This window comes from Trichogramma pretiosum, unplaced genomic scaffold (assembly GCF_000599845.2).
Source record: "Trichogramma pretiosum strain Unisexual culture from Peru unplaced genomic scaffold, Tpre_2.0 scaffold5, whole genome shotgun sequence".
Lineage (NCBI taxonomy): Eukaryota > Metazoa > Arthropoda > Insecta > Hymenoptera > Trichogrammatidae > Trichogramma > Trichogramma pretiosum.
In genome coordinates this window covers 3,277,221-3,303,582 of record NW_019641672.1, presented here as the reverse complement: position 1 = coordinate 3,303,582, position 26,362 = coordinate 3,277,221, and the positions used below count along the sequence as shown (strand labels likewise).

Genomic DNA, 26,362 nt, shown 5'->3' with positions numbered 1-26,362 from the left:
ATTTTAACATTTTTCCGCAATTGATTAAAAGTCGCAAATATTTAAATAATTCCTAGCTCAGTGCATAAAATGATTCAAATGCAAAGGAGCTGTTTTGTTTGAAATTGTTAAAATTTTTAGAAAAAATGTATACCAAAGTAATTGGAGTACGCAGAAAGCTTGAACAATAGAAATAAATTGAAAAAAAAAAAACAAAATACACGAAATCTAATCGAGTTTGATACGGACTTTCATTTTCAAAACTATTTAAAAAGCTTCCTGAAGACGACAACTATTACCTGATGAAGTTTTGTTATGAGCTTCAAGTGGAAATGGACTGTAGAAAACATAGAGTGCCAAAAAACGTGCAAAAAAGGCGAAAAATGGCCGTTTTTTGGCGATTTTAGGCATTTTGGGCTTCTCCAGATACATTAGCATCTGGAAAACCCCCCTAAGTGCATAAATCGATTAAAGGCCTTAAGAGTTTCAAGGTGAGGAGCGAAAGAAAAGAGGTTTATTAGTTATATTGAGAAAAATTATCATCGGAACTAAATCCAGAAATACCAGCTCTATAGACGGCAATCAAAGTGTCGCGAACACGTCAGTCTGCCCGTGTGTGAGTTTATAAATACAGTGTAGCTATGTACTTGAGCCCGAGAACCCACTAAAAATGTCGCAAAAGCTATTCGTTTCGTTGACATTGACTGAACTTGTATATTTCTCGACTGTTTTTTTTTTTGACGCAACGGAAAAGTGTGAGGATGATCGAGTTGGGAAAAATCAAATCGGAACACGCAGCTTATGAAGAAAAAGAATAAAAAATGTCTGCAGCGAACGCAAGCTGTTGGCTATCTAGGCACACACGCACGAAGGCACGCACACGCCTGCGCGCGCGAACTTTTGACTGCGGTGCGGCGAGAAAAAAGCTCTCGCGCGCCAAACTAGCTCGCGTGCGCACCGGTGTGTACACATAGACTTTGGCACAGTGCACCGCCGCGAGTCAGTCAGTCGGTCGGTCGCTGCGTAGCCGGCCCCACGTCTTCGCGTATCCGAGCCGCATGCACAAGTACCAGCAGCGTTCCTACTTACTATTTACTACGAGCTGTTATAACGGTGCGCCACGCCAGAATGACTCCGAAATCTGGTCAGAGTCTTTTATGAGACGAAGCTCCTTACCGAAACATTCTCAAGGGGATGAGTGATGCGCGCGGTTTGTGCGATTTGTACCAATGAATTATTTTCGTTTAGTGCATTCGTTCAATTTCACCTGAAAAAGTGAAAGTGTTGGTGTGCTAGCTGTATAAAATAATGTGTGCTCCAAAAAGCTTCAATGAGCGCCAGTCTGCAGAACAAAAGGTGAGCGACAAAGCTCTTTAAAGTGAGTATGTATGCAGTAAGTTACGCGAGCAATTTTACACGATTTGCGATAAAAATCTAGAAACAGAAGGAATTATAGAGTACCTAAAGCAGATGCAGTTTCAAGTTGTTTTTTGACGGATCGCAAGCGTGCGCGCCTCTTTTTTTGCACTCGAGAAGAACACTGGTAGCGCGAAGCGGCGTAATTAAAACGATGCCATTAGCGCTCGATAAAAGGAAAAAATGAATTGCTAAGTTTTTATCTACTTTGAGAGCCTGAGTGTGTGCGCGTGCAAAAGCGAGTTTTCGTCTATGTTAGAGTATGCATTTTTTTGCCTGTATGTAATTTGAAGCGATTATGACGAGTCGAGTAGAGAAAAAAAGTATAAAGAGACTGAAAAGAAGATTAGGATATTTCTAAAACCAAGTTGACGGTCGAATCTCATTATAATTACTCGCTCGCGCGAGTCAGTTCGGCGATTTACAAATGCAGCTCGAGCTCGAGGCATAAAATATACACGAACACACGTGCCGATGCCGTCGCAGTTGCCGCTGACGCCGCGAGAAGTAAAGAAAAAAGGTTACGCAATGATGCAAATAAACATGCCACGCGAGCCATGCACTGACCGTACACAGCTGTAGCGATCGTAGCTCGCCGCTTTTAAACGTATAACATGAACTTGTAACGCATACATCTATCGGAGATGCGCATCTTTGATTTTCGAATCGTAGAACCTAGAGAGCGATCTTCTTTTTTTTAAGCGACAGAGCGTACTTGCATTTTCCGAGTAAAATCTTGCCACAACTCGACGAATGGGTGAGCTTTCCATCGCGCTTTTCGCGCAATAACGATACACGAAAGCTGCCTTTTTTTGCTGGGCTCTTATTGTTGAAAAAAAAACTCGGACCCTTTATGGTGCGGTGTATTGCAATAGAAAATCCTTCGTGGCGAGTTTATACAAAGTTTTTTCATTTATCCGAGTCGCTTGGTCGAATTTATCCAAGCGAATGCTGCTTTCTTTCTTTTCTTCTCGATTCTCTCTTCTTCTTTACTTACCTTGTCTCGTGTTGCAAGCTTATAAACTGAATTTCATCCGTTTATCCATACGGATGAGTTTAGTGGCGGAAGCACGAGCTCGAGTCGGTGAAATGACCAAATTATCATCGCTTGTTTCTTTATCGAGTTTCACTCCAGCGCTTCCTTTTTCATCTCGGCGCTTGGCAAAGTTTTTCCCAGTGTAATAATACGATATCCTCTCGTCCATGATCCGAGTACGCGCAATCTTTCAACGCGCGTGTATATATATGCGGCAAGTGTATGAAAGCAATTTGTCCATTGCAGTGGATATACGTATAAAACTGGCCAATATATATACGAGCAAGCTTGATGGATGCGAAACAGGCTGCTATTAATCGGCACACTTTTTGATAAATCGATTCGCTTGTATTTTCCTGCAGTCTTCTCTTTCTCTCTCTCTCACTACCTTCTCTAACATAGCTCAAGTGGAGAAAATGCTGACTTTCATGATTGATTTTCGGATCGTTCTTAACATCACTCAAACACTTGTTTCCTACGTTTAATATGTGTATATCGACGCCAATTAAATGCTGACTGCTTACCCCGTAAACTCCTCAATTTTGCCCCTGAACACCATTTTATTTATTTTTTTGTCAACTTATAAATCACGGATCCATAAGGTTGCGTTTCAATATATTGATTTTGTTCTGTAAGCCGCTCACGTCGTCTGACTTATGAGTCGGAAATCCTTGGGCCGAGAAAACATAATCTGTAAACGCGTTGCTGCTAGTGATGTTGGTGTACTGTGCCGTTCTTTGCGCGTTTGCGTGTATAGGCAAATATTTCGCGATACGATGTTTATCCGGCTATAAGACGTCGCAGCGTTTCATCGCACGCTGATGCATTAACGTGTCAGCTGTGTGTCGCGCGCGCGCGCTCACTCGCTCGAGCAAGGTCTATCTTGGCTCGGTATTTTCGTCTTTCTTTAGCTTAAGACTAGGTGACAAAAAAAAAAAAAAACAAGAAAGAGAAGAGGAAGGCAACATTTTCATTTTTTGCCGACGCAACAATTATCGCTCGTGTCATTTCTCATGCTCGTGAACTTTCTCAACGTGTAATGACTGTTACAAGGTCTTCGGACCGAGAATACATACCTATTTCCCTCCATGGCTCTTCTCTTTCTCGATCACGCTTACACAAATCGCGTTTTATGCCTTCTACCGTGCGTGCATCTAATCTTAGAGAGGTGACCGCGTGACCGTGACGAGAGAGCGCGAGGCTCCCCTCGGCTTAATATGAGCATTGCTTTCTGCATCTCTCTCTCTCACACACAAACTTTTTCTGCGTGTGTATAACTTTATATATAATGTATATCTAGTATACAACGTGCGGGGTGAGCTGTCGCCCGATTCGCTCGAGCTTTTTTGGCGCTTGTATTACACGAGCTTGTGCGTTCCCGAGCTTTTTGCTGAAATATGCTGAAAGTTAGAGAGCGAGAACGCTAAAACTGAATGCAACGCATGCGACTTGGTATAAGTGCTTCTTTTTATGTGGCACCCCGAGTGTAGGGTAACTTACACTCCACCATTTTTCATACTTTTATATAAAATCCCCGCATATTACATTTATATTGCACATGTCTCGATCTTTTCCAAAGTCACCCATTATATGTTCGAGCACATATATTACATGAACAAAAGAACCAGAAACATCATTTTTTTCTGCACGTGGTTTACCAATTTGAATGCGCTTTTGGTATGTTATAGTACATAAAAAATAGTTCCCAATTCGAGATTGTAATAATATCGCTCGTAAGCGATATTAACGTCATATTGACGTCCGTTTTCTATTAAAATCCATTCCAAATCAAACCATTTTGATCCTGAAAAATCTAAACAAGTTAGAGGCACAGTTCAACGTCCTAAAAGCCTTGAATCTTTTCAAATTTTTTACACGCTCAGGAAATTTTAGAGCGAAGCCTCCTTTTAGAAACGAAAATATCATTATTTTAGGACAACTAAAAATGTAGCAAACATTTTTTCTTTCTTTTCACACTAAACTAAGTTACCTAAAATTTCTTCAGATTTTTTAAACGAAATTTATAGTTTTAACTAATTTTGTCTTCATATACTTTTTAAAATCGCGTGTATGATGTTTGCGATTTTCTATCTCAAAAAGGAACTTGTATACGTAAATTCCTCAGAACTTATCAATTTGAAGCTCCGTCTCTAACAAACGATTTTTGTAGAAAATATGGAAAAAAAATAAGATTATTCATCTACATCTTTTAGCAAGTAATGTCCTACAAATGGATTTACGACGTAAATTATAACGTTATATATAATATTTTCTCGATTCTCAGTGAAGTTGAATGGTAAAAAAAAACTTTTTTATGCAAATATAAAAAAAAAACTTGTTGTTTCCGATGTCAGAAATGTTCCCAAATTTTATTAGAATTTTCGGGGACCTATTATCTGTTGTCAATCAGTGAATATCATAAAAATGATAACAGATAACAAAAATAAAAACATTTCGACGTTGGTTATCGATTCCTATCGCCGGTAATAAATTTTTAAAATTTTCAATGATTTCAAGGCTTTTAGGATTTTTAAAAAGGGTCTTGGCAAATTTTTTTAGATTTTTCAAGTCACAGATTGCTATGGAATCGATTTTAGTAGATGACAGATTTTTGGCGAATACAAACAATTTTGGGGTCTAGAATCTCACCTCGAAAACTATTTTTTTATCTTTAGTAACAGACCTGAAGCATGTATCTAAATCGGTGACTTATACGGGGGTGGAAATTTAAAAATGTATTATTTTGATTATTGAGAGAATTGACTTCTGAGATACTCAAAAAATGACGCTATAAAAGTGGCTTTTTAGTCGGTACCACTGCAGTTTTTTTTATATAATCTTGGTGAACGGTTGACATTCGTTTCTTATTTTGGTTCATTTCTCATATATTGGCCTTGAAATAAAGTATCTTGATCGAAACGAACCGTGAAGCAAGAAATTCAAGTTAATAAAAAAGAGATCTTTTCAAATCTAGTGAGTTCCGGTGTTTGTTCGAGTTCAGGTATCGTTTATCCATTTACAATACAAGATTATATAGCTTCTGTGCATAGAGGCTGAAAAATTTGTTCACCGTGCACTTAATAAAGAACGTTCATAGCATTGAAAACCTTTTCTTGTATCAATTTTTTTGTCTGTGTAAGACGCATTGACTTAGTTATTTTTATTCAGATATCAAACTTTGTTACGGATGAAAGTGAAAAGTAATGTCATGTATTGCTACAAGCCTACATCACAGGCTAATACTCGTAGGTTTATGTAAAAACAGAGAAAAAGGAAGATCTAGACCAGGTACAAAAAATTGGGACAAAAAATTGTATTGTTTTTTGTGCACATTTTTTGTATGCAATACTCGCGAGTCAGCATTATAAAGAGTAGTATACTTTATTTCCCATTCAAAATCACAAGCCCATTTTCCGCTCGAAGAAATCGGTTTTTCTATATCCGACTTACATATAAATATATAGTGGTATATACGTATCGACAAACCCATTTGTAAATTTACGACAAAAATGGCTCTGTACTGATGATAATTCACAGATCCAGAGTTCCATTTTTGACTTTAATCCATTTTCTTGTATACATATTGCACATGCATGTACAAACATCAAATGTGATAAAAATAACCGGAAGAATCTTTTAAAGAAAAGTATTATCTTGGAAAATCGGTGGCACACGCGTGCGATATTTTTGATGCACGTACGTACGAAAATTGACAAATGTATAATTCGAGTGTAGCTCACCTGACAAGAGCACGCGCAGCTCAGCAGCAACGGAGCTCTATAATTGGACGCCACCTGCCAAAGTATCACGAGAGCGAGCTACGTGCGTACGCCCCATACAAAACTTCTCCGTACCAAATGCCTTTCTTTTATACGCTGGCGTTCATATATACTCTCCTAAGGTAAAAACAGAAACGTAGATAGAGAGAGAGAAAGAGAGGAACTGGAAAACTTTTAATTCATCTAGCTTACGCTTGAAACAAAGCAGTCGGAAGTAATGCACGACTCGATCCGTAAGCTCTTCTTATCTCTCTCACACAAACTTACCAATTATCCGTTGTTATATACTGGATGCGCTTGCTCATAGTTTTTAAAAGTATTGCTTTTCCTCTCACACCCTCCTTCTCCTTTTCTTACTCTATCTCTTTATGACAAAAAATTGCTACCATACTAGAAAGAGAAAGAGAGAATTCATCGTTTATCGCTGCTGCATTCGTAAGGATGCACACACGTGCGTATTAGTGTAATGACGCAACGGAGATAGAAGAAAAAAGAAAGAATCCCAACACAAAATTTATTAATAAAGGCCTTTAATATATGGCTGCTCAGTCAACCACGCGTGGCTTTTTTTTCTCGAAATTTTGGGGAAAGTCTGCACGTGCCAGCTAGAATAGTGAATTATATACCGTGATATGCGCGGAAAATGCGATAAAAGCTCGCTCGCTCGCAGCTACCTCCCCCCCTTCTTCGCTCGTTTTCCTGCTTTCTGCATCCGCTGCAATTGAGACAACACAACAATGCACTACTGACAAGCGTAAATTCGTTGTCCACACAATTATGTATTTGTGTGGCTATGTGACGCCACAACTGTGTGATGTATGAATTTCGCTGGGAAAGCTATCGTACGTGTTTACGAATAATAATGGCTTCAAAGTACCTAAGTTTTTTCGACAATACTCGAGTTGAAATAATTTGCAACTCGATGTTTGAGAACAAGTAAAAAATAAAAATAAAATTAGCAAAAGCAAAACGTAAATTGCAATCTTTCCATGCCCTATCTGCTTGAAGTAACATTATTTAATCCTGGCGCTTCTTCCATTTACAAGTTCACTCACACGCCTTACAAGCCCAATTGCGTACATCTGAACTGAATATTTATTTTGGCACTGGATCATATGTAAATCCAAAGAACTCTATCTTCCAAGAATTTTTTGCTTTCGAGCACGTTTTTTTCTCAGTAGTTGAAAAATTAAATCTAGTTGATACATTTTCATTATTCCAAATCTACATCACATTCCTCGTCTTCCTTTTTTTGTTTTTTTTTGTTTTTTTTGTTTTTGTACATATTATTTTCACAAGAGGTTGAGCTTTGACTGATCTTTGTGCAAAGTATTTGTGTCATTCAATTTTCACCAGGTCGCACGTAGAAAAATAAAATACGTTAATTGTATTGAATGAAAAAAAGTTTATTCGTGCTTGTTCACCAAGAATTTCATTATACACTTTCATCAGTAAAAGAGAGACTGTTTGAAAAGTTTGCGAGTTCTCCGCGTTCTTACGCCAGAAAAGTATATAGTATCATCATTTTCTTTTGCGACTATGTAGAGCGTCGTTTGAAAATAGCCATTTTGCATCGTTAGACCGAGACTCTTCTTTAAACTGCTGCTGTGTCAGACTATATTAATGTGTATATGTGTAGACGTATACATATGTTGGTGCCTTCGGGCAAATTATCGTTGCTTCTATATAATATGTACATGTACCGATCTATACAGTCACGAGCAAAAAGTTTAATTATAGTAAGTTTTTGAAACAACTCAAGCCACGTCGGACGTGTCATAAGAGCCATGAAGTTATATCTCAAAGGAAACAAGCAAGATAAGGCCGGATGGACAAGAGAAATGCGTAAGACGACGATATCCAATATTTTCGTTTTTCGAAAGGTGACGCATACAAACTGCCACAAAAGAGCAACAAAAAATTCTAGCGAAAAACACGAGAAAAGAAGTTGAAGCACACTTGCTGTGCGCGAAAAATGTTTGTACAAGCGCTACCAACGACCAAGTTTTTGCTCGGCAAATATATTTTGCCAAATTGGCTGAGTCAATTGAACGATATCAACAGACGAAAATAAATAAAACGCAAGGAATGGTGTATTATGAATCCTAAAGATAAATCAAATAAATGAACGATGCTTTCTTTTTTTGTATTTTTGCTTCGAATACATAGACTAAAATGTGTAAAGTAGTGAACATTTTAATCCGTTTCATAAAAAAAATTTCGCCTTTCTTTATAACGAACGTGTGCGTACAAATATGGAAATATGGACAAAAATTTAATCTTCTACAACAATCCACCGGAAGGATAAATCAGATTTCACGGATAGAAAAATATGAAAAAATGTGTCTATCAATAATGTTCAGTGCACATTTTAACAAAATGATAAACCGACGACATTTTTATGTGTGCTCTCAAGATTCTCTGTAAAAATAAATAAATAAAAACTGCAGATGCACAGTCGAGCGCACACTATATTTTGTTTCTCAGAATTTTTCTCTTTGAGAAATGAACCATCGCAGAATTCGATTTTACTCATCGCACACATTTTCGCACGCTCTGCTGTATATATACGAATTATATATTTTTTATTTTTTATGCATGACTGCACTTGCTGTGCGCGTTTGACAAGAGTTGGTAAAAACATATCCAGTTCTAGCTTTAACTCAATGATATTGCGTGATCTCGATTTTTTCTCCTTCTTTCTCGCTCGTTTTTTTAGTCTAATGTATTCCACCTCCCACCATCGGGCAACAGGTTTTGTTACCCCTGAAAATTTAGTTTCATTGCAGGGGACCTATTCATATCTGCATATATAAGGATTATTTTTATAAGCGAATAAATTCGATCTTGTAAAAACTCATCAATATAAGGGTTATATAATATAATTAACATTAATAGGTTCAATTTATGGAGGTAAATTTTACTCCCGGTAATATCAATTGTCTTACACTCATTTGTATTTCTCTGCATAGGAATTGTACTGAGAAAATCTGTTCGATCGATGACAGATGTATATATAGTATTATATATATCTGTAATTTATAATACTTATGTATATTCCGTGTTCAACGAGGGATTTTATAAGTTAAACTTTAGTTGTGTGTACATATGCATTAGATAAGGTTGCATAACGTTATATTCAAAATTCATTGCTTCAAATGCAGAGTTCACGATTTGTCACAACTAAAAAAAAATGTTTTTTCGTCCCTTGTTTTTTTGATATCCATATAGACTTACCATGAAATATTATTTCATTTATCGATAGCTCTATAATGCAACTAATAGGAATTCAGCTGATAAATTTAATATTCATGTCTAGGCTTAAGTGTCCATCGAACGCTGGAGCATTAAAATGTTTAATAAATGTAATAGTGTCGTTATATTTTGATACTAAACGCATGAATAAAAGTTCGTTGCTATTATAACATTATATTTAAAAAAATTATTATTACTCAAGAAATGCAACGGCATTAATTCGACAACGTCTATGAAACTAGTCGTATGAAACGCTTGAGAAAGAGGGAAAATACTATCTATAAGACTTTGAGGATTTTTGCAAATTTCAAGAACACCAAAACTTCTTTAGAATGCACAATGAGAAGCTTTACCTACTTTGATAATATTATTATCTCAATATATAGTAATTGCGGCTCTGGCTTAATATACGCTTAATTTTCAAATTTTATTTCGCGACTTAATACATAGAGATCAGAAATTAAGAACGGAAGTTAAGAATGAAGAGGTTTCGTTGCTTCGATAATTTTGCTATTCCACTACAGTAGTTTAATATACTTCGTGGTGTACCACTATTGCGTAATTATTCTGCCTGCATCACTATTGAATGTTGTATTTTCATTATTTCGAGCTTCAATAGTCGTAATGATAGATTTAATGGAGATAGTAAAATTTTGAAGAATATCTAAAAATGTATAATAATTCTAATCGAAAAAACTTTCAACGACAAAACTGATCATTTAAATGATCACGTCAGTGTAAGAATTTTCCATCAAACACGATAAAAAATAAAAGTGATTCCTCGATTTATTTCCAGCTCTAAAAATACAATTTTTGAATATTTGTTTGTATATTGAAATTTTGGTCAGCTTTGAAAAGATATGTAATGATGTTTAATGTTATTTTTCAATAATTTAAAAAGTCTTTAATATTTCAAAATATTGTTTTACACTGCTTTCAATGAATCGTGTTATGCATAATTTTTTTTGACTTTCATCATGATACATTTTCAAAGAAAAATTGAAATACATGGAGGCAAAGTTTAATATAAAAAATTTATCTTTTTTAAAAATATAGAGCATTATCACGATACTTCTCACAAAAATGTCTTAGAGAACCAGTTTGTTCACTACACGCTTGATTCATGCACGTGACATTTTTTATTTTAATTATCATCGATGTATACTGAAATGATAATTATCGAATATACTAATCACATCTGTAGTTCAACTTTTTGCTGGAAATCTTGGCATATCAAACTTGTAAAAAATATCAAATATCATTATAAATTTTCGCACCAGTTATGGCTCAACTTGTTTTAAAATAAAATTATAAAAATTAAATAATTCAACTATTGCACGATTCAATTTTATAGATTGTAAATTGTTGTTTAATTTTTTCTTTATTCATTTCTAGTTCTAATAATCAAATTTATATTCGTGAAAAAATTATTGTAATTGCTGTGATTCTTACAGGTTATTGATTTTATAATTATATTTCAATAACCGAATGCAAATAAAAGGTCAAAGATCTGACTTTCCGAATGAAAATCGTTTCCGCTCCAGTAGAAATAAATCGCTTAGGCATTTAATTTGTACCTTACTTCTTAATTAGTGATCAAATTTACGAGCAATTAACTTGCAAAGCAAAAAACAAAAATGTAAAGAAAAATGTACCTTGTGAAAGAAGATATTTTTCTACTCCTTACGTGCGCAACATACTTTACTCTTGAAGGGCATCTGCTTGCGACTGTGACTGAGAGCTTTTTAAAAGGCCACATCTCTGCGTATTGACAGAATTTACAGTGCATTAGTCGATGCACGAGAAAATAATACCATAAAACTAACTAAATGATGTATTTAGAAAAACATTTTAACGCAATGTTACTGTCAGATAATAATTAAAATGTCCCAAATAAATTGCATGTAGTTTGTCGTTTCAAGGGTTCTTTGTTCCAGTGGCCTGAATCCGTCTGTTTTTATTCTCTCCTCGTAATGGCTTGTGCATGTATACAGCACGAATATACTCGTGTACAGGTGACGTGGTCTAGGTGCACTTTCGGATTTCGAACACGACAACTGTCGAAATACAGTGCCAAAGTGATGGACATGACTGAGTGTAATGAAAAAGGAAAAATGAAAAAGGCTCCACGTAGCTTCATTAAGGCTAGTCAAATCTCTAACGATTAAACCAATAAAGACATAGATATTGATAATAACAAAAAAAAATTCCTTAAAAATATTCTATTGGTTTGCTCTTGATTTATGATAAACCGATTGAATGCACGATGTTACGATGCAATATCTGTTAAATGACAATGAATGGCGTGACTTATTATGTGCGCTTTATTTACAAATTTTACACATACGCATTTAGTTTACGACCTAGATTTTCTTAATTTATGCAATATTCAAATTCAATACACTGCCAGGCATTATTTTATTTTTCGCTCTTTGACTTACTCTTTTATGTAAACAATCGTTAGGGGAGTTGTGAGATTTGTCGTTTCATAAATATGCGAAAACGCATAATCATGTCCGATGCTGTGTGTACATATAAGTTTGATAAGCACGAATTGGCTTAGTTTTGCTGCAAATATATATTCTGTAAAGAAGATAAATTGACTGTCGATCGAAAATATCGCCCAACATCAAGTCTAGCGCTCCTCGACGAATTCAAAAAATTTACAATTTTATGTTGACTCTAATGCAATAAGGTTCTTTCTCGACGAATGGCTTGTTTCGCATACGTGAATTACGTATATCTACAGGAAATTTTCATTCACGTGACTAATCATGGCTTTCGCATTTAATAATTTCGAATGAATGAGATAGAAAACGTAAATGCGATAACGATCCTTTACTTTCAAGTTCCATCAAGTTTTTAAAGGTGTATCGCATCTCCGTACCGACACTCTTTTGCTATCGAGAGTTGTACAAATTTAATTCATGTTAAAAAGTACAAAATTGCAGCAGCATCAGGAAAAAGCTCCGCCCAACACTCCAACGAATTAATTGCGTAAATCGGAAAGCTTTTCGATTAAGTACTCTGAGAATATCTTTCTATATACATCTGCAGTATTTCGTTTTCATCTTCGGGAATGCAATGCGCAATTTTTTCGAAGCGCTACATAATAAAAACTTCTACTCATTTCCCATCGACTTTTTGGACGAAGCTCCCAGCTTAATTAATGTTAATTAAGAAGATATTGGTGCTTAATTATAAATTTACTGATGCATCCTTAGCACAAGTGTGTGTTTGTAATAACTGCATGCATAAATTACGATCGCATTGTTGCGTAATTAAGTAATTTAAGCTGAACTACATGCTGTAAATGCGTACCTGACCTACTGATATATTGACTCACACTCGGGATTGAATTTTCGACACTATACAAAATCCATAGTACATATACGGTAATAAAGTATAAAAGGCAAACTAAAAACAAATAAAATCGAGGGTTCCAGTTGTAGCGACTGATTATTGCAATCAAATCCTTTTGTTACCCTAGCGATTTATTTTTTTGTTCAAAGCTAACGAACGCTTTTCGTCACAAGTTTGTATGTACACTGGAGTGTCCCTTATGTCCAAGTTTCGCGAAACCTCGGTTCCAAGCTTTTAAAAGCTTGTTTGGACTTAAAAATAAAAAAAGCCTCAGTGGAAACTCTTTTGTACTATCATTTAATTTTGACGCCAGTCGAGAACGCCATTTTCATAATTTAAAAAGTTTTCAAAAAATTCTGAAAAAATATACACGTACTCTTTGACTAATTTTAAAAGTTTTCATTTTTTACTTTTATTTTTTACACACCACGGCCTTACCGTGGTTGATAATTTTCATGCGATTTGAAACTTTTTTTTATTTCCATTGGACCATAATCTACTATTTTCTCCGTATCGATAAAGGAGAGTACATGGAAAAAGATTTTTTGTGCTCTCCTGAGAACAAGCATGTACCGATCGATGGATTAAATTTCACCAAGTGAACTAGTAAATTTGGACTTTTCGAAAAAAATCGACCAATTGCCATGTACGTATAATGACAGCTAAGTTGCTTCAAAGATCACGTACCTTTAATGCAAAATCAATATAAACTCGAGAGCTAAGAGATGACAGAAAAGCGACAGATCGATAGTTGAATTGTTAGTTGCAGTGGGTGCATCATGTGTCACGAGCCGCTAACTTTCTGAATCGAATTACTGATTATATTATTGGATTAATCGCTGTTCCGAACAGCCGAGAGTAATAAACTTACGCTGGCTATCTATATGTGCATGTTTGGAAGCTCTCACGTATGGGCAATATGCACGAAGTTTGCCATTTGACATTGCTCATTGGGAAAAAATCTTTTACGGCTCCGGTACAAGTGGACGTACAACTTACAATGTTTTAATTTTCTCATTCTGTTCACGTGACGATTAGAGTAGTTGACAAAAATATTTCGTCTTCACTTCATGATTAAGACACAAGTATTGATGGAATCGTTAATATTGTATTGTATGAAATGTCCTCGAAGCCTTAAATATTTGCCCAATGTTTTAGTAAATTTCAAAAAGTAAATTCTAAAAAAATTCTCGATACTTTTTCCTGTAAGTACGGCCGTACCTAACATTGCCGCGAAGTTATAATTTTTGTTTCTCGTATGACAAAGGTAAATGGTCGAGATCGGTTTTCAATATTTTCTCTACGAGTATGCATCAACGTATACGACTGCTTTGCTCGGGTCTCTTTAGTAAAAAATATTGGTTGAGTTTATTGCAAAAGCCAAACTATGCTCGTAGCTAATTGCATGAAAGATATAGCGGCGTTTTTGATACTTCCTCAACACCGGACAACAATGTCGTTCGAGCGTAGAATAACGCATCAAACAGCGCTTCAAAATACATACATATATCTTTTGCAAGGCCTCATTAAACTCTCTTTCGATGCTTCGCGACGATACAAATGAGCGCGATATAATTCGAGACATAATGATTTGAATTTACAAAGGATAAATGCATAACTAGCTCACGGCTATGGCTTTCACCGATCCCGTACTCGCAGAGGCGTCGTCGCGAGTCATTTTCATAATTCACAAGCGTAGACAATACACCCGAAAACGACGCAGTATCGCTCATAAGCAAAAAAGTTTGAGTACAAATATTTTCAAGTATCAGCAGTGAATAGCAATGTATCGATGCGTTAATTTCGACGAATTCGTCGTACACGCGTATAGCGGGGATTACGGACGGACGCGTGCAAACTACGCATTATCGTCGAAATCACAAATAATCGGACTAACACGAGTGTATTGTAATTGGCTATTAAGCTCGATGCGAAAATCATCGATAAACAGCCATAGGTGTATATCGCGTTTACGTATAGGTATATGAATTTGCTCGTACGTAAAACGCATTAGGAGCTCGTGTGCGCAATGAAGGGCACGAGTTGCACTTGACTCGTCTCGGGCTCTCTTATGCGTGTTTCTTTGCGACGTTTTCTTCGCAAGTGCCGTAACTTGGGATCATTTTTCTCGAGCGCTCAACAAGCCTGAAAAGTCGTCGGAAACTCCTACTCGTTCCATGCGTTATTCGCTTGATCAACTTTGAGAAATAACTCATAGCCATTTTGCTGGCGCGCGCCACCACCCCATTCGTAATTTCTTTATGTAGAAAGGGCACGGAAAGTACGTGGCAAGTTGTGCACTAGAAAGTATTTTCACCGCAGTTAGTCCAACTACTAGGGGCGTTTGCGATATGCGCAAGCAACCGGCAGCTAATCCCAAAAGTGATGCTCTTTGGGATTATTACTTGCTTGCGTTGAAGCTTCATCGTGAATTTTCATAATAAATGCCGATTGCGAAATTTCCGATGTATCGTAAATTATTGTTCACCCTATGCGTCTAGAAAATCTAGGCGAATTATGCATTCGGGCGCGCAAGCTTGGTGAATAAAGACAATAAGCCGCGTGTGTATAAATGTTATATCCGGGCCGCAGGAAATAAGCAGGCAATTCTCTTTTATGCCCCTCAAGCGCAATTGAAGCGATTGAAAAGCGTGAGCAGATGGAAAATTAATCCTGAAAAAGTGAGCGTGCATAGATATATATTCGATTATTCGCTCGCGCTAGCGCAAAAGGGCCATAGTCTCTCTTTTTTTTTCTCTTATTCTCTCTCTCTATCTCTCTCTTTTTCTATCTCGCGCGGAGCTTGAATAGATTTCAAGCTCGAGACTCGACGATGATGGGAAATAATATCGGTGTCTGGTGCAGCTTTGATATTGCCATGAGAGAAAGAGATAGACAGGGACAGAGACGTAGAGACGGCTTATATTGTTCGACTTTACCAATTGCCAGATATAGGCCACATTATTAGATAGTCGCAGTGAGCCTCGCAGAACCAAGCGAGGGTAGCAGTCGCAATAGCGGCACATACATATGCATCGGAAGTTAATTGCTTCATCAAATTTATGATTTTTGCTAGGGTATAGCGTACGCACGTTGAATCTGATTCTACGTCATTCAGAATGTACTTACGTGCTTATATACACGCCCACTTTGGGTTGTTTCTTCTGTATACGCATTGCTGAACCTTCCAGAGGCAAATCGCTGATGCGAGCATTGGCATCAAAATTGCCTTGTTAAACTCGGGCTTCTCAACTACTTTACGCTTATACGCTTCTAAGTGACGCTCATGAGCGAACGATATTAAGCCATTATTTTATTTATGCAGTTTGCGAGTTTCTCTCGTTTTCTGACTATTTTATACCCTATCCTTTTTTCTTCCCCTCCCAACCGTATTTACTATGCGTAGCTTTCTCCGTGGGCGTTCTATACTGACTTTTAATGGCTTCGTGCGTGCTCCCTGAGGCTATAGTTTTATATGTTAGTATTTATACATGTATATATGCGCACGAGCGCGCAAAAAGCAATAGAACAAAGAAAGGGCCTAGCACGAGAGCAAGTGCAAAAATAGCAAGAATAGAAGTCGAGACTCTTTTTTGCTTAACCATAATAGGGGAAGCTGGGAGTAGCGCCTGAATTTTTTTTTATCAAAAAGCACCCGAGTCCCTTTCCATTCGTCGACAATTAAAGACGAGAATAAAAAAAGTAATAATAATTTGATGTAAAGAGTTGAGTGGAAAATCAGCGCGACAAATCAAAGTCAAGCGAGTAAGTGATTTGTACGCGCGCGGGACAAAGCAAAAAGTTAAACCATTGGCAAACATGGTGTCTTTCATTGCTCGCGTTTGCTCACTCTTTTGCTGCGAGACACCTGACGTGGGTGGCTCGGCTTTTCAGCTGAGACGCGATGAAATTTGCTTTTTGCACTTTGCCAACACGAGGGTTGAGATTCGTCCATTGCAGCTCTCACGTAAAAGCTTCTTAATTACAAAATCGTTTGAAAGAAAGTACTCGTAGCAGCACTGCCTGCTAATGTAAATTCCGGAAGACAGGCCGCTGGGCATAATATTTTTATGTATCGCACTGTCGCGAGCTCAAAATAGTCTCGTAATAAATTGACGCAAAAATGCTAAAAATGCATTTAACTGCATCGACTGAGTGTTTTCGAAATGTCCAACTCTTTTTTAAGCGACTGCAGACACACACGCACATATCTGGGCATGCAGGAGTACATATATACATATACAGAGTATATAGCTCAAAGTCGTCCTTGCGGCTGCTGCTGTCTCCTCTATGACGTCAAAGAAGCTCGCCCAGACGAGCTTTCATGTACACATACGTATTTCACATTCTTGCGTCTCTGCATGCAGAAATGCGCGGCTGTAGGAATTCGCCCAGATATGCTCAAACGAACGCATTCGTGCATGCGTGCGAACGCGTAATTTTATATACGTACCCCTATGCTATCGTGCATTTATCTCGTCTTTACTCTGAATCTCTCTCTCTTTCTCTCTCTTGCGTCTTGATTGATATCGATCCTTGGAGGCATTGAGCACTTGGAATCAAATGGTCCACCTCTTATTTATAAAATGCAACCTTATCAATACTTGTTTAATTATCTTTAAAAATACTCCTCCCGTGTAAGCTGATTATTAGCTAAACTTTTAACGAGTTGATTTATTTTTCAATAATAAGATAGAGGATAAGGGCAAAAACTGCTTAGGCTTATAACAAGAATCATCCAATTCTCTACAAAAATATTGTAATTTCTTGTGCACTTCGTCTAACTTTGCTCTTGTCAGAACGAAAAGTCGTATGTCTCCTCGGCAAGGCTTTAATCCTTATCTGTTGCTGGCGGAGCGTAAAAAGTCGTTGTCGACGTCGTCGTCGTTGTGCAGAGAAACAAGCTCCGTTTATTCCTCCATTTTTTCTTCGCGTTGTTCAATCTAAGTTACAGTTTATCTCAGGCATGCAAGTAACCGCCTATCAAGTTCTATACCGTCTTTGTGTAATTTTAATTTGTTGTTAAATTTCTTTCCTTGGTCGAGCTGGCGAGTACGTCAGCTCCGGTATCTGATGCGTTTAAAAATAGTATTTTAATATTGGTGGATACGAGGTTCATCACAGGTGCCTGGATGTGTATAAATTTATAGCTTGACCACATGAAAAGATAGTAGGGATAAAAAGGGCCAAAGGTTGTTCAGCGACGGTAGCAGTGGCTCTCATATATTAATGGCTCATATCGCTGAAAAATCTTTATGCCCCCTCGCGAGAAAAATAAATAAGAGCTAGCGCGCACTGGATCATTATTTACATTAAACGCTTGGCGCGCGGTCAGCGTAATTTACGCAGCTATACATCAAGCCGACGAAGGCAGTAATATACGTTGTTCGCGCGACATCGCTGTAGGCTGGTAATATATAATATCCGCTCGCGCGCACGTTCGACTAAAGTGAATTATCCTATATCATAGACGTCGGCGGCGGTGGTGGCAACGACGACAACTGCAGTGGCTGGCGGCGATGGTGCGAGCAAACTTTCCGCGTGCCGCAAAAGATAAACTTCTCTTTCTCTCTTCTTCAATTTACGGTCGTTCCAGGTGTACTCCGTGCGTGTGTAAGCTCATCTTAAGCTCTTGCAGAGCACATACGCGAGGGCATTTGTGAGCTGCTTGCTACAAACCCGCGCCATTCCATATGTGCAATTCCGTGACAAAAATTTGCATTTCCGTCGGAGCTTTCGCCGAATTTTTAATTTGTGGATTCATTTTCCGAAGCTACAATTTTTATATTTAATGCTGTTTTTGAAATGGAATAAAAAATTAAGCTCTCTGTCAACATGCTTTCAACACATTTTCGTGGCTAAAATGAATAATAATAATAATAATAATATTAATGATAATAATAATAATAATAATAATAATAATAATAATAATAATATTAGTTATGTATCAAAAATATCGTGACAAATATTTTCAATTGGTTTTTGAACAAACAACGAATCGACTTGATGAAAAAATTTGTATAATTAATTGTACTGAAAATTAATCAAGAATCGCTACTAAATTCTCTAATAATTGTTCGAATAAATTTAATTAATCTTTGATTGGCATTTTTGACACTTTATAAAATGACGTAATTAAAATTCAATTGGCCGTTAATAGAAAATTCAGCAAAACATGCAAGATATGTTAGGAAGTTTTTAATTAAAACCATATACATTAACTTAAGATAGATTAAATGAAAACTGAGCAGAATGAAAAATCATAAGTTTACTCACAACACATTTTCTGATGTTATCACGGTAAATTAAATCCGCCAGGAAAATGATGAAGGAACGCGGGAATCATAAATCATTACAGAACACATTGTCAGGTGACATCCTGATCTGTACTATAAGTTGCGGGGTTGGAATCAGCTGTATACATAATAGTCTACACAATAGCTCGTCGGATACGCTCTTTGTTCATTCGACCAATGAACACTCAGAGCATCAAGTGCCTCATTACGAAACTCGCTTATTTTTCCAAATTAATTTACGACGTCATATAATATCTCTCTCTACTTTTTCACCTTTTCACGCTCACGGGGGCACCTAGTTTAAAGAATTCTCCAAAAAGTTTGATTATAAATTCAACACACAATTTGAGGCAGACAGAAATCGAGCAGTTGAAACGGCATCTCAAAACTCTCAGGATATGATTACTATCCAACACATTAGAGAAATCAATAATCCATTGAAAACAGAAAAAGATTATTTGGAGGAGGATTATCGAATGTCGAGGTTGAAATGACTGACATAGTGACATCGCAAGACTAGGCGGCACATGTGAGATTTTATCAGGATTCTATCAGGATTGCCGAGAAATAGAATTCTCAGCGATGTAACTTCTGAATCGTATCTTTGCTGTAGCGAGTCTCATTCTATACTTAGGAGAATTCGGAACAAAGTTTCAGAATGTCCAGGGTTATAGAAGTTACAAGCACTTTTAAAGTGGCCAATATCAAACCGGAGACAAATTTTTGTTGGGGCGGCGATCGGCGAAGAGCTATGTCCTAAAGATGTTTACTGACGGCTAAACAAGACACTCTCTCATATTCTCAGCTACGCTCGACTCAACGTCAAGAACCTCATAAGTCAATCTAGTAGAGTCCAGTAGAGTCTATAAGTCTACTGAATTCGCGCTTGTGTCAATTCATTCTGAAGAAGATCTTACAAAGCTCAAATCTCGGACAAGTTAATAAAACGCCACAAAATTTAGTGCCAAACGTGGACTCATTGTCAAAATATCGCATTTGCACAGTACGATGATTCAAATAATCATCAACAATACTTTCTAACCATACATATTTTACGTACCATTCACCATATGCTTGTCACGTTAACGCTCATTTTTATCTCATTTCAAATAAATTAAAATTGAACTTTTTCGCTTATTATTACATTACATTTCTAGAATTATATCTAATTATATTATTGTATCGCTAACCGAGTCTCCCTACGTCCGAATAAAATATCACTCTGTCTCTTTCTCTCTCTCTCTCTCTCTCTCTGTTTTTCTCTTGTCCGTGTACACGTTTATTTTATGCATGGAAACGATGTCATTCACACGTGCATAGACACAAACAGCGGAGCAACCATTATACAGATCGAATAATGCAAATCAATTTGCGCTGCAATTGCAGCCAAGCGCACACCCATACGCAAACACACACGTGCGCGCTAGACTGTCTGTAATTGTTGGCGCTGGACTGACTGCGGCTAGAGAAGCAAATTGAAACTGCCGCTAAGTGTATGTATAGGCAGTCTAATTGTGCAGGCCGTGTGTATGTTTTGAGTGTACGCGCGCGTCCGAGCTCGAAAAATAAACAAACGAAATTGCGCTTGATCGCATTATGTGTTTACATCTTTGTTCAACATAGTTTACTTATATATAAAATAAAATTATTTTAATAAAACAAATAATTTACTTTTTAGACCTTAAGAACGGGATATGAGCACGTACATACGGTACCCATAATTTGTATAGCAGTTAACTCATCCTCGCTATAGATAATGTATAATACTGAGCGGTATAAAATAGTTTACGCTACATAATAAATAGCAAATAGCCATAAAAATTGTTATCAGAGAAAATACAGATTTATGAATCGCTTACGGATCATTAGCTTTCAGCTAGAGAACAAAATAATTAACTCATTAAGTTTAGGCAAATGCTCGTGAACCCGTCTATGGAAGGGAAAAAGAGAGAAAGAGAGGAAGAGTGCACGTTTTTACGTGTTTATTCGGAGGAAAATATTACCATTTGGTACGTGCAACGTACATGCGTTCGTTCGTCGTTTTATACTTCGAATTGAATTCTTGAACACTTCATATTGCACACGACACAGTGTCTGAAAAATATAAAAGTTGATTCGCAACGATATGTTGGCTGGCTTGATGCCACGATTTGTCGAAAGTTGTCACTGCGCGCTACTGTTCGATGCTTAATGTTTCACCGCTTGCAGCTGCAGAGAGGGTAAAACGTTATTCATGATGTACACGTGCGATATAAAAATTGTTGACCTATTGTAAATATACATTTTTTAATGTCTTTTTCTTTTTGCCGTGAAGCATGCATGGCTTATCTCACGTCAATATCTGTAATATTAGACTTAGCTGTCAAAAAGCACGATTTCCTAATGGTAAATTTATAAAAGAGGACAATTTGATTTATGATAAGGGCTTAAATATGGCTGCAATAAGTACGGACGTATAAAAAATATATTTTGTACATTGTAGCATACGCATAAATATCCGATGTATTTTTTGTATGAGAGCGATTTAATCAGAATTCACTTCACTTGGTGAGATCGTTGATGTCGAGATTTATTATGGCTACATTTATAATCTATAAAAACTAGCCTTTCAATCAATTGTTGAGGTTTATCATTTAGATTCGCATTTTTCGTGAAAAAATCTATGAGGTCTACAATATAAATTTCTGAAAAATTATAAAACAAATATTTTTTTGGTTTTCAAATAAACAATTAAATTAATTGACTTGCAGCACTAAAATGCCTTTCGAGTACACTACGACTGTTGAATAAACAATCTCTATCTAAAATGTATTTCCTTTCTGAGATCATACTCCCAAAAAGAAAAATTTGTTCAATATTTCATTTCATAAAATGAAAAACCCGGAGGCTTGCAAATATTATAAAATAAACAAAAAAAAGTTATTTTTGCAAAAGCCTAATTGGATTTATATTTTGTTTTGAGTTTAGTTGTCACTAAGTTGAGAATTCCTTTTATTAAATTTTCTTCGAAATTTATAATTCATCTGGTTCTTTTTTATTTTTTAGTGACACGAATAAATAAAATAAAGTTTGATTCAGTTGACTCGCTCAATGATGTTTATCGTCACACTCGTGCCTTGCATTCAAGTTTACTACAGCTTAGAAAACCCCCATGCCCGAAGATTATTTAACGCTCAAATGTTTACAAGCCTCCGTGTTACGAGGAAAAAAAGCACTACACACTGAATTGAATTTTTTAATATTAGTGAGCTGCTTATTTAACACTTTGAAAAATGTCGAAATACATATAGGTGTGCACGTGTATACACGAAATTTTTTTTCGAAATTTGCAGTGTATAGCGGCTGGTCTAGCCACATAGCCACCACAAACAGCCAAGCAACAGGTTGATGCGCTTTACACGAGTATGTGAAAATGAAGTTGGACGAACGTAGACTCAATAAGATAAGTCTTGCATTAAATTAGGAAACTGTAAAATTGTCTCAATAATAAAAGGGCCCCGCTCAATTCAAGTCGATTCCTCCTAGCAAGTTCAAAGAACAGAGCAGCAAGATGCCAGTTTAATTTCCGTTCACCACAATGCTATTTCAGCCTTCAGTTTAGTGATATGCTTTTTCAATACGCCGTACAGCAAGATGCTTCTTCGAGGCTCGTATAATAAAACTAATAAAAATCAAATCTCGACTATACATTACATTTTGCAAAGACAATTTAAAACTATACACGTTTTAAGGGGAGGCTCTCATCTAGCGCCTCAAAAATGACGTTTTTTTCGTGATTTTTTTTCGCAGAAGGAAGTGAATAATGCAGTCAAGTTTGTTGCTACTTATAATGTATGTATTTAACTATATTTACAAATTTTTTCAGACCAAAATATCGAATTATGAATCAGGAATAGCAAACATTTTTAATACCCCACTTGGAAGTACTTTGACCAGTTATATCCCTAAAAACAGTTAATTCCATTGTTAAAGCGCCTTATAGACCTTCTACACTAAGCATTACTAATATACTAAGCTAAGGTGTAGATCGCAGGATTATTCATCATCGCATGACTTAATTCTGGGGACACGCGAAGCGGTGTCACGGGCCGATTTGCGTACTTTTGTTTTGCGTGTGGCAACGAATTGCCATCTATTTTTGCGTACGTTAACAAATACCTAAATTAATTGATTGTAATTTTCTTTAATTTAATCCACGAGTGATTATTTTTGCACTTTTCCTATCAATTTCTTTCCTTAGTTGGACTACGACGCTGCCGCGGGGCGAAATTTCGCACCTAGTACTGAGTCAGTCAGCGATACGCGTACTAGGACGTTCTTTGATTTAATTATTAATTTATCCTAATGGTAACGGGAACTGTTACTATATAAATCTTTTCAATTGTCATTTTGTGAATCTAGATAGTAATGCCATTCTACGTCAATCATGCGCCGTGGATAATGAATCATATAGCAACTTGCAACTGCATAATTTTTCTAGCTGTTTTTTTGAAAGAAAATATTTTTTTCGCAACAATTATTAATATTTTCTTTCTCATAAACAATAGTGAGTAAGTGAATTGAGTTTAGATAAAAAACTTGAAACTATGATCGTATTCAGAACTTTTCTCGTTTCCATTGGGACATGACAATGGCTCAAAGTTGTATGTCAGATCGTTCGTTAACCTCTAGAGGGCCGGAAAGCCAATATATTGGCGCACCCCCAGATCGACCCTTTGCCCATAATCGATCAATGATTTAAGATACCTTTTATGCCAGTTTTCTATTGATTATATAACCTCTGAAATCCCGGCCCTTTAAAGGTTAATGAGTTTAAAAAATAGTATACTTTAAGTAAAAATTATTCTTTTAATGAATTCGTATTTTGTGATTTTTGAAAAAGTTATAATCATACATATAACAAATATATTTGCTATGAAGATTAATGAAAATATAAACTTCACTTTAAAATTTAAAAATTTTTCAAACATATTGAAGTTAAAGTTCCTTTAAAAAAATATACGCTTATTTAACTTATCTTAATAAAAAGTGTAACATAATTTATGAAAAGATGTTATCAAAGAAAAATAAATTAAATAATCTCTGTGAAAAAAAAGAAAAAAAATCGTTCTATTGAAAGAATATATGATATGCATAACGAGAAAAATTTCAATTACAGCTTTACTTTGCGTTTGTATAATCTCAAAATGGTTATTGCTCAAATATGTTATCTCCGTGGAAGCAATAAAATAAGCGATCGCAACGCTAAAATTTACCTCTTGTAACATTCAGGAGTAACATAGTTTATAATTTTTAACGCTAGAATTGTAAAGAATTAATTCAAAGAAGTTCTGATAAAGATAAATACAGATTAAAACAAATCGAGCTGGATTTTAATTATCGTTGCAATGGAAAATAGACTAAATGCAGCGTTTTAAAACCTTATTATTTTTTTAATAACTTGATTACCTGTAATATTTATTTTTTCTTTATGTCATTAATTTTTTTAGTATTCTAATCTGAGCTTTTATGTCGTTCAGCAAGTTTCAGGTCAAACGGATCATTATCTGATAAATAAAATATAATACCATTGCGATACCATATCAATCAAATCATCGAAACTTTGCAACCAACGTGATCTTCAACTGATTATCAATTTTATTCTAAAAAAAATCAACTATAACATGACTTAAATAAAATATATTAGTCAAAATATTTCTTTGTTGCTAGGGAAAAGAATTAAGAGATAATGTGCTTACCATAATGCTAGCTTACTGAAAAAAGCACCTACAAAGGAGTAGGATAAAGCTTGGTAAGTTTTCAGGTGAAACTGAAATCGTCTGCTATACTACCTACTGTTTTTGCTACAGTTTTTTTCTTCCTAAATCTAAAAAAGTTTTAGATAAATTTTATACTATACATTGTGATCTGTAATAAAAAATGAAGAAGCAAAAAAATGTAAGGGATGAAGGATTCTCTATCAATTTAAATTCAAAATTGTTTCTCGTTCCAAAAACTTGTATTTATTTTGAAAACGTAAAACTGTGAATTAGTATTGTACTTCATTACATTTTGTCATAACGCACACGATAATGTAATATAATGTTTATCATTGTTTTGATTGTCTAAAATCATTATGTAAAATCATGATGTTTTTCTGAAGAGCCTTTGTACCTTATTTTTTGAAGTTAGTACTATTTTAAAAGCATTTTATTAGGAAATTTTTGAGAAAATGGTTTGTTAGTATCTTGATTGTCAGTGGTAATGGCTTTAATGAAATTAAAAACTATTATTTTACATGTTTCATATAATTATTAGTCCCACTTTATTCTTACAAGACGCATAAAATCATAAACAATTTTTTCTTTTTAAATTGACAATATATAGGATAACTAAAAAATTAAGTTGATTTCTTTGTTTACTATTACAGTAAAGGATGCAAGGGCTTCCTGAGCTATCGTGGCCACTGCTACGAAATTTAAGTTTATCAACGAATTCATCGAACTTCACCGATCTGCTAGACGACTTTATCTTGAATAACGAGGACGAAACGAAATTTATCCTTCCCCTCTGGCGTCAAGTGTTGTGGAGCTTACTCTTCGGCTGCATGATAATCGTGGCAACCGGCGGAAATATCATTGTCATCTGGATTGTATTGGCGCACAAACGTATGCGCACCGTGACGAATTATTTCCTCGTCAATTTGAGCATCGCAGATACCACTGTGTCCACCCTCAACGTCATATTCAATTTTATCTACATGTTGAATAGTCATTGGCCCTTTGGCGATCTATATTGTAGGATCAACCCTATCATTGCTGTAATTACGGTGACCGCTAGTGTCTACACGCTAATGGCCATATCGATCGATAGGTGCGTATATTTGGATGATGTCTATTAACAAAAAAAGAGCTCTAGAAACAAAATTGATGAAAAACTTTGCTCAGGCGTTCATATATTTTTGAAAACTGAGAAAATTCACATGCCGTCAAAGTATTGATATTGCTAACGAAATATAATGAATATTGTACGATATGAGTGCCCTGTATTTTGCGTGCTTTCATAATTATTACCTAGAGCTTGGCGAATTGAATTGGTATACATTGCTGAAAATCTTATAATTTTGTTCGAGTTGTTTTTATTCAACGAGGATAGAGAACAACCTCTCGTCGATGTCTTTTATTCCGAAAAAAATATTTAAAAAAGGGAAGAAGTACAATAATAGCGTCATTTTTTACTACAATACAATATTGTACGGT

At 35.9% G+C, this 26,362-nt stretch overlaps 1 protein-coding gene across 3 annotated transcripts in view; it reads left to right on the top strand.

The window, feature by feature from the left end:
* Positions 1–1,004: 1,004 nt before the first annotated feature.
* Positions 1,005–26,362, top strand: part of LOC106658739 (tachykinin-like peptides receptor 99D) — a 31,669-nt gene continuing 6,311 nt past the window's right edge. For 2 of the 3 annotated variants that reach the window (XM_014380830.2, XM_014380832.2), the window contains exons 1-2: positions 1,005–1,335; positions 25,534–25,976. In XM_014380830.2, coding sequence (XP_014236316.1) covers positions 25,540–25,976 — 437 coding nt within the window. In that variant the 5' untranslated portion in view covers positions 1,005–1,335; positions 25,534–25,539. Of the gene's footprint in view, positions 1,336–24,833; positions 24,916–25,533; positions 25,977–26,362 lie in introns of all 3 variants that reach the window. The other variant, XM_023460495.1, reaches the window with a different exon arrangement.